Genomic DNA, 14,110 nt, shown 5'->3' with positions numbered 1-14,110 from the left:
ATATATATATATATATATATATATATATATATATATATATATATATATATTACAATAGGATCTTAGCTTCCTTGTTAGATCTGAAAGGATGAGCTAAGAATCTTTTGGTTCTGAAAACAGGCCACCCAGAAGCTGGCACTGTTTGTAGTTCAAAGAGCCAAGAGCAAATTTTTATATTTTACTCTTATTTTGAATTATTGTTTTAAGCAATAGTAGGCTAAATAGATAAGAATATATAACAAGGATAAATAAGTCATTTCCGAGAAGAGGAAAATAAATTATATGAAATTTTAAAATTAAATACTCCTCTTTTATATATTAATCTATCTATGAAATAACTCTTTTTATTATAACACAATTTGGTTTACATAATGTGTCAGTCACAGGCTACACTCAAGTACTAAAAAAAATATGAAGAGAACTGAAAATAATTAAGATAATTTATTGAAATAGGCTTATGGATGAGGTATCAATATCCCACATTGATTAAGAAGTAGTATATTATAATAGTATTCTTTTCATCACAGCATTTCTAAGTGTGGCCAACCAGTTATTATAATAAATGTTTAATACCATATATTGGAAATAAATGAGGATTAGATAACACAAAATGGCAAACTTTCAGTTTGATTTTTTCAAGGAATATCTTCCAAATATGACATAGAACACAAAGTAATAAGCCATGTCTAGATATCTCCAATGCACCAGAGAGAAAAACACATGATGAAAGAATTTTCACTTTTGTAAAAATGTATATGTGTTAAAGTTTTCTGGGTAAAGTAAAAAGTAATATGATTTGCAAGGGTAATTATGGTAGAAAATGCAGCCTCTGGGTAAATGAGAATTAAATCTTCCAGCACTCAGCATTCTGTGTACAGCTGATTTTATTTGATTGACACTTCACTCACTTAATCAGTTGTTTTAAACTGTGGTTACCTTATAGTATTCTATTCTCTATAACCACCCCCCACAAAAAAAAGAAAAAAAAATTATAAATCTACACATAAAATTAATTTTTATTTATAAAACATTTTAGTAGGTATATGTACTATTAATGGCAAATATTTTACATTATCACAAGTACATAAACATTAAGTGCTACAATGTGGTAGTAACCATGTCAGAAATAAAAATATCAGAAAAATAAATTTCATCAATATTCTATCAATAACTGTCTACAATTTATAGACTTGATTTTCTTTGTGATATATATATATATAATATATATATTATATATATGATAAATATATAATAATATATATAATATATATTTAATGTTATATATTATATATATATTTACACTCATTTGTTATTCATATATATTTCTATTATCTATTATATATATAATATATATATTATATATATAATATAGTAGTGAATTAAAGTGACTGCTCTCACACAGTTAGGAAGAGCAAACATTGTCAGATAATTACGGTATTCTCTGATTTAAGTTATTATTGGAACAAAACTAAAAATATTCATAATTGTGTATTTTATATCACATGTTTGCATATATATATATGTGTGTGTGTGTGTGTGTGTAGATTATAGAAGATATATACATATTTTGATATATTTCAAAATAAATTTGAGTGTTTGAAGATACTTTATTTAAGCTAATTTAGATGATAAATACTCACAAATGGCACTCGAAGTCTATTGACTATGCAATGATTTCCACTCAAAACAGAATTACTCATATACCTGATGGAGAATCACAACTTCACAATGGTGACTGATTTCATCCTGGTGGGCATCACTGACTGCCCTGACCTGCAGGCCCCATTGTTTGGACTGTTCCTCATCATCTATCTGATCACACCGGTGGCAACTTGGGCATGATCATCCTTACCATGGTGGTTTCCAGGCTACAAACACCCATGTACTTCTTTCTAAGACACCTTGCTACTACTGACCTTATTCAACAGCTGTGGGACCAAAATGTTAAGAAATTTTCTTGTAGAACAAAATACAATATCATTTTATGACTGTGCAATCCAGTCATCTTTTTTCTGTATGTTCATTGTTAGTGAATATTTTATTCTGTCTGCAATGTGTTATGACTGGTATGTCACCATCTGTAAACCACTTCTCTATAATGTCATTATGTCACAAAGAGTATGTTGGGTCCTGGTGGCAATCCCATATCTTTACAGTGTATTTCTTGCTCTCATAGTCACCATAAATATTTTTACTTCTTCCTTCTGTGGCCACAATATTATCAGTCATTTCTATTGTGATGGTCTCCCCTTGATATCTCTGCTCTGCTCAAATAAAAAGGAAAGTGAAATGATAATTCTAATTTTATCAACTATTAACTTGATTTCTTCACCAGTGGTCATTCTTGTCTCCTATCTGCTCATTCTCAAAGCTATTCTCAGGATGAACTCTGCTGAGGGCAGGCAGAAGGCTTTCTCCACCTGTGGGTCTCATCTGACAGTGGTCACTGTCTTCTTTGATATTTATGTATGTGCAACCTAATTCCAGTCACACCTTAAACACTGGCAAGGTGGTTTCTATCTTTTATACCTTAATAATCCCCATGTTAAATCCCTTGATCTACAGCTTGAGAAATAAAGATGTAAAATATGCTCTTAGAAAAACAGGCAAATCCATACAAAATATCTTCTCCCAGAATATGCATGTTATTTAAGGTTATAATTCTGCAAATCAAATACATTTACTTGTTTTATAATTTTCAGTTAACAAAACAGTAAAAAACAATGTTTCCTCAAAGAAAAGACAGATTATACACACTACAATTGAAAAAATGAATTATCACAGTGATTATTTTAAGTCTACAAAGGATGGTAACGATTTTTATTGTGTATAAAATATAAAAGGGCTAGGCAGTGGTGGCACATGCTTTTAATGCCAGCATTTGGGAGGCAGAGGCAAGCAGATTTCTGAGTTCAAGGCCAGCCTAGTCTACAGCTTGATTTCCAGGACAACCAGGGCTATACATAGAATCCCTGCCTCAATAAAAACAATAATAAATAAATAAATAAATAAATAAATAAATAAATAAATAAATAAATAAATGGACAAGCCTTTGGGGTATCTTACATTCATTTTATTAATGTAAGTGTACAATAAATTGCTTGGTGTTTACTTGTTCCTATATATTTATTGGTATGAAAATGCATTTTAATATCTTTAATATTTACACTCATTTGTTATTCATATATATTTCTATTATCAGTGTTTTGAAAAGATTTTGATCACTTTGTCAGAATAATGAAGCCTATAATGTTGATATGAAGGTCTCAGTAGTATCCAAGCTCACAAATTCCTTCACTTCATAGGCAAGCTTACATCATTGTGATTTCACATTATATTTCTTTAATGTTATGGTCTATATGATTGTAATAGCAAAACTTAACACCATATATTTAGTGGTTAAATAGTTCATAATTTCAATGAATCATCTAGTATTGTATAATTTTCAATGCATGTGTGTGTTTTGGGGGGGGGGTTGTTATAAATTATTTGACTCTGCATGGCAGCTAGCATTACTTTCCTTCTGTTTAATTGGATTATTCTTTTTTTTGTTTGTTTGTTTGTTTGTTTTTGATTTTTCGAGACAGGGTTTCTCTGTGTAGCTCTGGCTGTCCTGGAACTCACTTCCAATTCACACTTCTCTTTACTCAATGATTTAATATTGTTCTTCTTCTAAAAGTAAACTATATACATTATGAGTATATTTATTATACCAAACTATACTAATTATTCTATACTAAATTATATACATATATTTATTATATTAAAGTATGTCTATATTTATATTTTGGTTATTGGATATAATATCATCACCATAATTAATGGGAGTGTGGAGGCAGAAGGATGAGTGTTGGGAGCCAAAACTAAATTCTTTATAATAATCGAAGTGAACTACCAAGTCTTAGGACATAAAGTTGGACCTCCTCCCCAAGGTGACTAAGTCCAGACAAAGGTCACCAACTGACTGTTCCCAGATGGACCCCCTCTTCAAGCTGACTAAGTCCAGATGAAGGTCACCAACAATTACCACAAGATGACGCCAGACCTGACTGACTCAAACAGTAGACTCTTAACCCCAAGATGTACTTTTAGATATCATTGTAGTCAGCAAGGAAAATTACCACTGCCCCCTCCCCTGCGCTTCTGCGTAAGGGTTATTTCCCCTTTTTGTATAAAAACTGTAAGTTTTGCTAAACACAATGAGACATTTACAAGATTCAGACAAGCCAAAGAGTTGGGATATATAAGGGTGACCCTCGCAGAGACTCCTAACAGTGAAGGATACGGAGTCTAAAATGACCACCTCCTATAGCCAGGCTAGAATTCACACGGAGGGACAGGGACACCAATACACTCACAAAGCCTTTGACCCAATACTTGTCCAACCTATAAGCTCAATAAAGAGAAAGATGAATCAGAGTTTGAGGGAATGGCCAAGCAATGACTGGACCAAATTGTGACCTCCACCATGGAAAAAAGTCTACCTCTGAAAAGTATTAATGATACTCTCTTCTGATGACAGACAGTAGCCTACCATAAGTGTAATCTGAAAGGCTTCATTCAACAGCTTCCAGAAACAGATGCAGAGACCCAAAGCCAAACATTAGGCAGAGCTCAGGGAATCTTGTGGAAGAGCTGGGGAAGAACTGAGGAAGCTGGAGGAGTAAGGGACACCAAAAGAAGACCAACAGAGACAACTGACCTGGGCCCATGGGATTCACAGAGACTGAGCCACCAATCAAAAAGCATGCATGGACTGTACCTAGGCCCCCTACACATATGTAGCAGATGTACAACTTGGCCCTTGTGTGGGTCCCCTAACAATTGAAACAGGAGCTGTCGTTCACTTTCACTCTGTTGTCTGCACTTGGATCCCTTTCCCTTATCTGGGATGCCTGCCCTGGCTTCAGTGGAAGAAGATACTTTTAGTACTAAAGATAGTTGTACCAGAGTGAGTCAGTACCTGGAGGGAGGGGTCTGGAAAAGGAGCAGAGAGAGGGATAAGGGGTGAGAGGGTGGGACTGGGAGAAGAGGAGAGAGGGAGGTTGACTTAAACTGTTTTAAAATTCTATGAAATACAACCAGACTTTGTCATTCCTTGCACTAGACAAAGCCAGGGTCTTGGGAATTTTCTTTGTAGAGAATATCTGTCAACCTACCAAATATATAGTACCAAACTCAAATAAATAGTATGAGCTTAAATACTAAAACAATAAAATTTAATTTCAAAAACTTGCTAATAAGTAAACTGCAATCTTTGTCTGAAAAAGAATTTAACATCACAAATTCTCTTGGCTATTCCTCACTTCTGGGCTAAAATCCACTTATCAGAGAGGGCATACCATGTGTGTTCTTTTGTGATTGGGTTATGTCACTCAGAATGATATTTTCTAGTTCCATTCATTTGTATAAGAACTTCATGAATTTATCGTTTTAATAGCTGAGTAGTACTCCATTATGTAAATATACCACATTTTCTGTATCCATTCCTCTGTTAAAGGACATCTGGGTGCTTTCCCTCTTCTGGCTATTATAAATAAGGCTGCTATGAACATAGTGGAGCATATGTCCTTACTACATGTTGTAACATCTTCTGGGTATATGCCCAGGAATGGTATAGCTGGGCCCTCAAGTATTACTATGTCCACTTTTATGAGGAACAACAAAACTTATTTCCAGAGTGATTGTATCAGCTTGCAATGCCACCAGCAATGGAGGAGTGTTCCTCTTTCTCCACATCCTCACCAGCATCTGCTGTCATCTGTGTTTTTGATCTTAGCCATTTTGACTGGTGTGAGCTAGAATCTCAGGGTTCTTTTGATTTGCATTTCCCTAATGACTAAGGACGTTGAAGATTTCTTTAGGTGCTTCTCAGCTATTCCGTATTCCTCAGTTGAGAATTGTTTGTTTAGCTTTGTACCCCATTTTAATAGGTTTATTTGGTTCTGGAGTCTAACTTGTTGAGTTCTTTGTATATATTGGATAATTCACAGACCACATGAAGTTCAAGAAGAAGGAAGCCGTCAGTGTGGATACTTTGGTCCCTCTTAGAAGGGGGGTCGAAATATCCATTTGAGGAGATACAGAGAAAAAGTGTGGAGCAGAAACTGAAGGAAAGGCCATCCAGTGACTGTCCCACCTTGGGATCCATCTCATATAGTTACCTAAACCAGACACTATTGTGTATGCCAACAAGTGCTTGCTGACAGGAACCTGATATATCTATCTTCTGAGAGGCTCTGCCACTGTCTGACAAATACAGAGGTGGATGCTCTCAGCGAACCATTGGACTGAGCACAAGGTCCTCAATGGAGGAGCTAGATAAAGGACTGAAGGAGCTGAAGGAGCCTGCAACCCTATAGGACAAACATCAAGATGAACTAACCAGTACCCCCGGAGCTCCCAGGAACTAAACCACTAACAAAAGAATACACATGGAGGAACTCAAGGGTCCAGCTGCATATGTAGCAGAGGATGGCCTTGTGGGACATCAATGAGAGGAACGGCCCCTGGTCCTGTGAAGGCTCTATGCCCCAGTGTAGGGGAATACCAGGACAGGGAAGCAGGAGTGTGTGGGTTAGTAATCAGTTTAAGGAGAATGAGATAGGGGGTTTTCAGATAGGAAATAAGTAAAACAGGGATAAAATTTGAAATATAAATAAAGAAAATATCTAATAATAAAAAATAAATTATTAAACAAATAAAAAAAAAAACCCTCTTCTGATGACATGTGGTGGTACTGTTCTTCAATTTCAGCTTTGGAGACATAAATAAATTCCAGGACAGAATGGGTTAAATAGTGAGACTCTCTCAAAAGAGAAAATGAAAAAATCAAAATGAATTTAATGTGGGAAGAAAAAAAAATCCTCCTTGCAATAAGAACTAAAGTGGTTTCAATAATGCTCAAAACGTTCCTGTTTTTGTATATTTATTGTTTATCACTGAACAGGGTAGTGGGAGAGGTTTTATCCTGGGAATATTGTAGTTTGTTTATGTTCTTTTTCCAACATTTAGCACATTTTCATTGAGTTAATTTCTAACCAGTTGGTAAATGAGGCAAAATCCCTCTGGGACATTTCCTTTGGGTTTGTCATTAATGGTTAAGTGGATATAAATGAAGAGAATTGGGGGTATTCCTGTTGTAGTCAAACCTGTATGTGCTGTTTCACGGGTAAGAATAAACTGCAGAATATCTGAAGGATGAGGGGGAAGAGCACTAGAATCTAAAAGTTACTGTTCTATTTGTGTTACATATTTTATTTAATAAGTGCATTGGTTCTTTACTGTGGTGTGCAAGCCTCACATATTTATGAAATTCTGATTTACTCACAGAGTAATGTCTGATAATTAAAACCAACACTGTCTCAAAAACAAAGAAAAAATTTTACCAATATAAATAGCTGTATTCAGATTAAAGCAGTTCTTAGAGTCTGAAATTTACATCATTAATGAGTGCATTTCAAAGTAAAGATATTCATGAAATATAAAATAGTTTATATTTGATATGTTAGACTAGCTTGGTTATTATTCTTTGAAATAAAATATATAGTTAATATGCCTTTGAATTTTGCATGCAACATGGTATGAATACACCTTCAATAATGCTGACTCTTGGTTATTCAGCTAAAACAAATTAACATCAATAGCTTCTTAGCTAGACTTAGAAATTTTCTCATCACCTCCACAAACATGTTTATTAGTTTTTTGGTTTTTTTGTTTTTGTTTTGTTTTGTTTTGTTTTGTTTTGTTTTGTTTTGTTTTGTTTTGTTTTGTTTTTAATACCTGGATTGATCTGCTACAGTTCTTTTGCATATGGGCACAATCACATTTCTTTCCTGAGCAGAATAGCTCCGGTGTGACTGGAAAACACAATTTGGTTACAGTCACCCATTGCCACTGATACTTACAGACTTGTAAGACCAACAACAGTTCTGGGATGATGCCTTAGCCTTGCAAGCACAGGGGTATGATGTAGGCTTCACAAGTAGTGCTGAATACTGTGGAGGTTTTATTATTCACTGCACACTGATCATTTGTGTCTCTCTGTTCATCACAATTTACTACAAAATTTTGCTTCTTTGATGAGTGTTGGGAGATCTACATATCTGTGTGTGTAAGTCTTCAATAGTCACTTCAAAACAATTTCCATTAGAATCATCATATATCCTATCCAGGACCTATAACCTTGCTACCCTTAGGTTTTTAAACTCCTGAAATGTTGACAGGTGTGATTTGTATCTTGTAAGAGTTATTTCACTTCTTGGATCCAGTGGGTTTCAGAAAACAAATCAAGTTTTCAAGATTGGCAACAAGTAAATTTTTGTAGCTGAACCATCTCTGGAAAAGTTCCTCATCCTTTCCTGAGAGAAACAGAGTTTGCATCTCACCACAGGTGTGAAAAAAATTACTAGAGAGTAAGAAGATATTTACGAATAGATTTAGTATAATGACATTTAAAAATCTATTTTGTGGTATACATCATTAAACTTCCTAGTAAAATATTTTATAAAATAAAGTCCAGGTTCTTGTCTTTTTTACTGGAAAACTGATATTGTATTTACCTTATTCTTTTAACTTTACCTTTGTAAAACAAACCAGTAAAAAAGGGGAGAGTAGGTAGCTTCCAGAATTTATAGAGCGATTTATATATTTTAATCATCTGATTACTTCATATTTCACATGTGATTATATATTTTAATCATCTGATTACTTCATATTTCACATTTGAAGAGTATATTTTCATGAAAGATCACCAGATGCACAAGGAAAGTATTTGACAACCTATTAAAAGCCACACCATATTGCTTTATGCCATAAAAAGTAGGCATAAAAATAAATCACCTTTAAACAGGATGTTAAAACTGACTTCATTGTACTGTGTTCAGAGGCTAATGTGGCTACATTTCTTGCCCCTGTGTATGATTTATTTATTTTTTCCTATTAAGAAAATATGAGACATGCATTTTTCAATATTATACCTGCCATTTTCTTTTAATTTTTACAGTGATGCTTCTTCCAAGAATAGTGTTATTTGCACTGTGTCCTATATCTTATTGGGAAGATGACCTTATGCTAACAGGAGGATTTTCTGCTATACCAATGAATCATTTCAAATGCCACCTACAACATTTTCTTTTTCACTATGGTGTTTGTGTACACAATCAATCAAACAATAGGAAGCAGTGACATTTATTGTTGACATTTTAAAACATATATTATCTTTCAGAACTCTTGTTTATCAAAGAGGAATTTTGATAAGTCATCATATAACCACTTTAAGTATGTTTTCTTTAATTTAAAAAAAAATCTCTTCATATATTCCTAGATCAGTTCTGAGCTATAACATATTTCTTTGTTATATATGTATGAATTATACTAAAAATTACCTATCGGTGAAAGATTAAATTATATAACAAAGGAAACTTGTATTCAAGTTTATTGTACTAAAAATGGATACAGAGATATAATCCTAAATAACAGACTTGTTATATTTTACCATTGGGTTGTACAGGTAGATGGTAGGTTAGTTGTGTGTCTCATGTATTTCATGACCAGTTTCTATTTTCTCATATTTTTAGATCAAACCAAAAACGAAAGCCTCTATCCTATGGGGTGTGCACATCCACATATGAGGGACTTTTTTTCAGGTAAGTTACTGTACACAATGACTCTTTGAACTACTGATTATCATATTTGTAGACTGTGGTTGTAGAGCACAGAATTCCATATTTAGTGTCGGTTCATCTTTTTAGTAAAAAGTACAAAGCCTTCTTAGTTCTGTTTATGCTGAGAAGGTATTCTATCCATGATGAATTATTTTTTATATGAATGTTTCTGTACACTAGGTCAAGGTGAAAGGTGGTTGCATAGATATGCTGTACAGTTTACTTTTTCTTCAAATAAGAACAACTCCAAGTGTGATGTGCTACAATATTTTCACTAATTTACCTAAAATACATTGACTAAGGGTTATGATGATGCTGTCTGTTTTAGCTATAGCTTTTAGGGTTTTACACAACTACATATGTATCTAGAGTGTCCAAATTATTAAAAAATTCACAGTAGATGTGTGTATTATAATCATCATGAATGTTATATAACATAAAAATATAATTTTAATGTCAAAATATAGTTTTATTTATATGAGAAATAAAATGAAAAAGTTAATAATTTTATTCAAGTCTGTGAAGTTTCAAAGTTCTACAGTTTTTGAAGTTTTATTTTTTTCTTCACATCTAATACATTGAACATACTACATACATGAGCCTGCCAATCAAGGTTTATCAGCATTAAAATTTTAAGACTTTGGGCTACACATATTTGAGGTATTTGACAAAGGGCATAATTCCCTGTCTTAGTTTTACACTACACATGAGATAAATGTGACAGTTTATGTTTTACTTGGCAAACAAAGTTATTACCGGCAATGACTTGATGCAATTGTGTATGTATGCCATTTTTGTGCAGATGGATTCATATTCAAATATTTTATACAAAATATATAATTTATATTAGTTTGGAAAATAAAATAACTCTACATATTTGAAAACTACTGATAATGCTGGTGCCTTTATTCAGAACAGGCTTTCTGATCTTCTCTAATGGAGAAATATAATCTCACAATGGTGACTGAATTCATCCTGGTGGGCATCACTTACTACCCTGAGTTTCAGGTACCATTGTTTGGACTGTTCCTCATCATTTATCTGACCTCACTGGTTGGCAACTTGGGTATGATCATCCTTACCATGGTGGATTCCAGGCTGCAAACACCCATGTACTTCTTTCTCAGACACCTCGCTACTACTGACCTTGGTTATTCAACAGCTGTGGGACCAAAAATGTTGAGAAGTTTTCTTGTAGATCAAAATACAATATCATTTTATGCCTGTGCTATCCAATCATCTTTCTTTAGTATGTTCATTGTTTGTGAATTTTTTATTCTTTCTGCAATGTCTTATGACCGTTATGTGGCCATCTGTAAACCACTCCTCTATACTGTCATCATGTCACAAAAAGCATGTTGGATACTAGTCACCATTCCCTATCTCTATAGTATAATTGTCTCACTTCTAGTTAACATAAAGATTTTCACTTTAACCTTCTGTGGCTACAATGTCATCAGTCATTTCTACTGTGATGCTCTCCCTTTGTTAACTTTGGCCTGCTCAAACACACATGAAATTGAGGCGATAATTTTAATCTTCTCAGCTTTTAATTTGCTTTCGTCTCTTCTTATAGTAATTGGGTCCTATCTATTTATCCTTATGGCAATTCTAAGGATTAACTCTGCTGAGGGCAAATGGAAGGCTTTCTCTACGTGTGGGTCCCACCTGACAGTTGTCATCGTCTTTTATGGGACTTTGATATTTATGTATTTGCAACCTACATCCACTCACTCCATTGACACTGGTAAAGTGACTTCCATATTTTACACCCAGGTTATCCCTATGTTGAATCCCTTAATATACAGCTTGAGGAACAAAGATGTAAAAGATGTCCTTAAAAAAACAAAGGAAAAAGTGCACAATCTTGTCTCATAGAATTTTTATACTATTAAAAGTTTTCATATATATATATATATATAGTTTTAAAATGAAAGGACAAGAGAAGAACACCAAGGTTAAATTCTGTGTGTGAATGAAAAGAATAAAAGTTGTTAGAAAGATTTAAATGGATGTTGTATTTCAAATATTATAATAAATTATTCAATATTAACATGTGTTTCTCTTTTATTTTCTATAGATCCACTCTTTATATTTAATATTTTTGCCTACTTATTAGTCGACTTAAAAGCAATCTTGAGCCGGGCGGTGGTGGCACACGCCTTTAATCCCAGCACTTGGGAGGCAGAGGCATGCGGATTTCTGAGTTCGAGGCCAGCCTGGTCTACAGAGTGAGTTCCAGGACAGCCAGGACTATACAGGGAAACCCTGTCTCAAAAAAAAAAAAAAAAAAAAAAAAAAAAAAAGCAATCTTGACTATTATATTATGAAGTGAACCATATTGCTTAGATGTTAAGGTCTCATTCATATTAATATACTTATATACCCTTATTCCATCCAGACACCATGCACTGATTTCTTATTGTTTCCTACATTCATATTAAGCTAATACATGCCATTGTACCAGCTTAATCATAGTTTCTTACTCCCCATTGCTCTTTAGTGGATAGATTATGATTATTTTATGTACAAAAAGTGATATCTGTTTAAAAACTAAGATTCGTCTATCCAATGAAAAGCATATGATATAAAGTGATGGCAGCAAGATCACAATTACAAGACCTACCTTTGAAACAGTTATTGGAGACCCATCTAGGATGCAAAAGATGATTTTAAAATGAAATACTATTAGCACTGATGTTTACTTGCTTTAAGTTTTGCTTTACATTGAACTGTGTATGTATCATCAAAATCAAATCAATACATCAGCTCAATGGTACTGAATTTAACTACAATATGTCATTGTGGCAAAGAAATTCTTGATTATAGTAAAATATCACTAGCAAATAATGCTATTTGTAACCCATGTTACTAATCAAACCTTGATATTCTTGGGGTAAAGATTGAGCCAGGTCTTTGAGCATACACAGCAGACAATTGTCCCCTTCCTGAACCACATCTATAGCTTGAAAACCATACAACTCATGCAATACCTATTGTGTTACTGTTAATATTAATACTTACAAAACAAATAAATATTTAAAATTTTTCCAATAATATGAAGATTCTTTTACCTCCAAGGAGAAAAAAAATGATAATCACATTTAAAATATTATTTTACAGAAAAAGTTATCATAGATTTGTTGGTTTAAATATTTTAATTTTATTTTTAATTTAAATTATTTTATTTATTTACATCCCATATGTTGCCCCCCCCTTCAATGTCCCCTCCCAGAATTCCTCATTGCATTCTTCTTCACTAGCCTCTGAGAGGGTAATCCCTACTCAATATGGCCTCCCCCTTCCCTGGGGCCTCAAGTCTTTCTAGAATTAAGCACATCTTCTTCCACTGAGGCCAGACCAGGCAGACTTCTCCTATATATGTGCCAGGGAACTTGAACCAGCCCATGTATTCTTCTGGCTGGTGGTTTATTCTCTGGGAGCTCCCTGGTGTCTGGGTTAGGTGACACTGCTGGTCTTCCTATGGGGTTGCTCTCCCTTTCAGCATCTTTAATCCTTCCCCCAGTTCAATCATAAGGGTCCCCAACTTCAGTCCAATGGTTGGATATAAGTATCTTCTTTCTTAGTCAGCTGCTGGTAGGGCCTCTCAGAGGAAAGCCATGCCAGGCTCCTGTTTGTAAGCACATCATAACATCAGTAACAGTGTCAAGTCTTGGTGTCCCCTCCATAAAATGGATCCCAAGTTGGTCATTGGTCTGCCTCTCAGTCAGTCATTTTCCATTTCTGTTCCTACAGTTCTTTTAGACAGGAACAATTCTGGGTCAGAGATTTTGACTATGAGTTAGTAACTCTGTCCCTACACTTGAGGCCCTGTCTATCTCCTGGAGGTGGAGTTCCCTTTCCCTGATATTGGGCATTTTGACTAAGGTCACGCCCAATGAATCCTGAGGGTTTCTCACAACTGGGTATCTGGTACTTTCTAAAGGGTCCCCCTACCTCGCACTCACAGAGGCTGCTTATTTCTGTACATTCTCTTGGCCCTCTGGGCTTCTCTTCTGTCCCCTCCCCATCATATCTGATTCTGCTTTACCTATCTGTCTCTGCATAACAACTATGCAGTTTTTATAACTATTACTTTCTAGTACAGCTTGAGGTCAGAGGTGGTGATTACCACTGTTTATGTTTTATTTCTTAGAAATGTTTTGGCTATCCTGGATTCTTTTCTTTTCCATATGAAGTTGACACATTCTATTCTTGATTCTAACTTTATCACATCTTTATGACATAACAACTAAAGTCATCAAACCAAGGATGCTATGAAGTAATTAATTCATCTAAATAACATTAATTTATGAAAGTTCATCTTCATGTTGATTTGAAGGAAATTTGCTCAACAGTGTGGGCTCATGCCCAGGAATTATTAGGCTAGGTAATAGGAACAGGAATGACATGTCAGCAGCAAGAAGCATTCCTGGAATAATCAC

At 34.3% G+C, this 14,110-nt stretch overlaps 1 protein-coding gene and 1 pseudogene across 1 annotated transcript; both read left to right on the top strand.

The window, feature by feature from the left end:
- Nucleotides 1–1,707: 1,707 nt before the first annotated feature.
- Nucleotides 1,708–2,653, top strand: LOC110306430 (annotated as a pseudogene).
- Nucleotides 2,654–10,601: 7,948 nt separating this feature from the next.
- Nucleotides 10,602–11,543, top strand: LOC110289499 (olfactory receptor 8K3-like). The gene has a single exon (XM_021155724.1). It carries the CDS (start codon nucleotides 10,602–10,604, stop codon nucleotides 11,541–11,543), a length of 942 nt encoding a protein of 313 aa, XP_021011383.1.
- Nucleotides 11,544–14,110: the final 2,567 nt, after the last annotated feature.

Source organism: Mus caroli, chromosome 2 (assembly GCF_900094665.2).
Source record: "Mus caroli chromosome 2, CAROLI_EIJ_v1.1, whole genome shotgun sequence".
Taxonomy (NCBI): Eukaryota; Metazoa; Chordata; class Mammalia; order Rodentia; family Muridae; genus Mus; species Mus caroli.
Note: the sequence above shows the minus strand (reverse complement) of the source record. Positions and strands in the feature narration are given on the sequence as shown.

Excerpts from the sequence above, each read along its gene's own strand:
- LOC110289499 (XM_021155724.1), top strand. The coding sequence starts at position 10,602 with ATGGAGAAATATAATCTCACAATGGTGACTGAATTCATCCTGGTGGGC.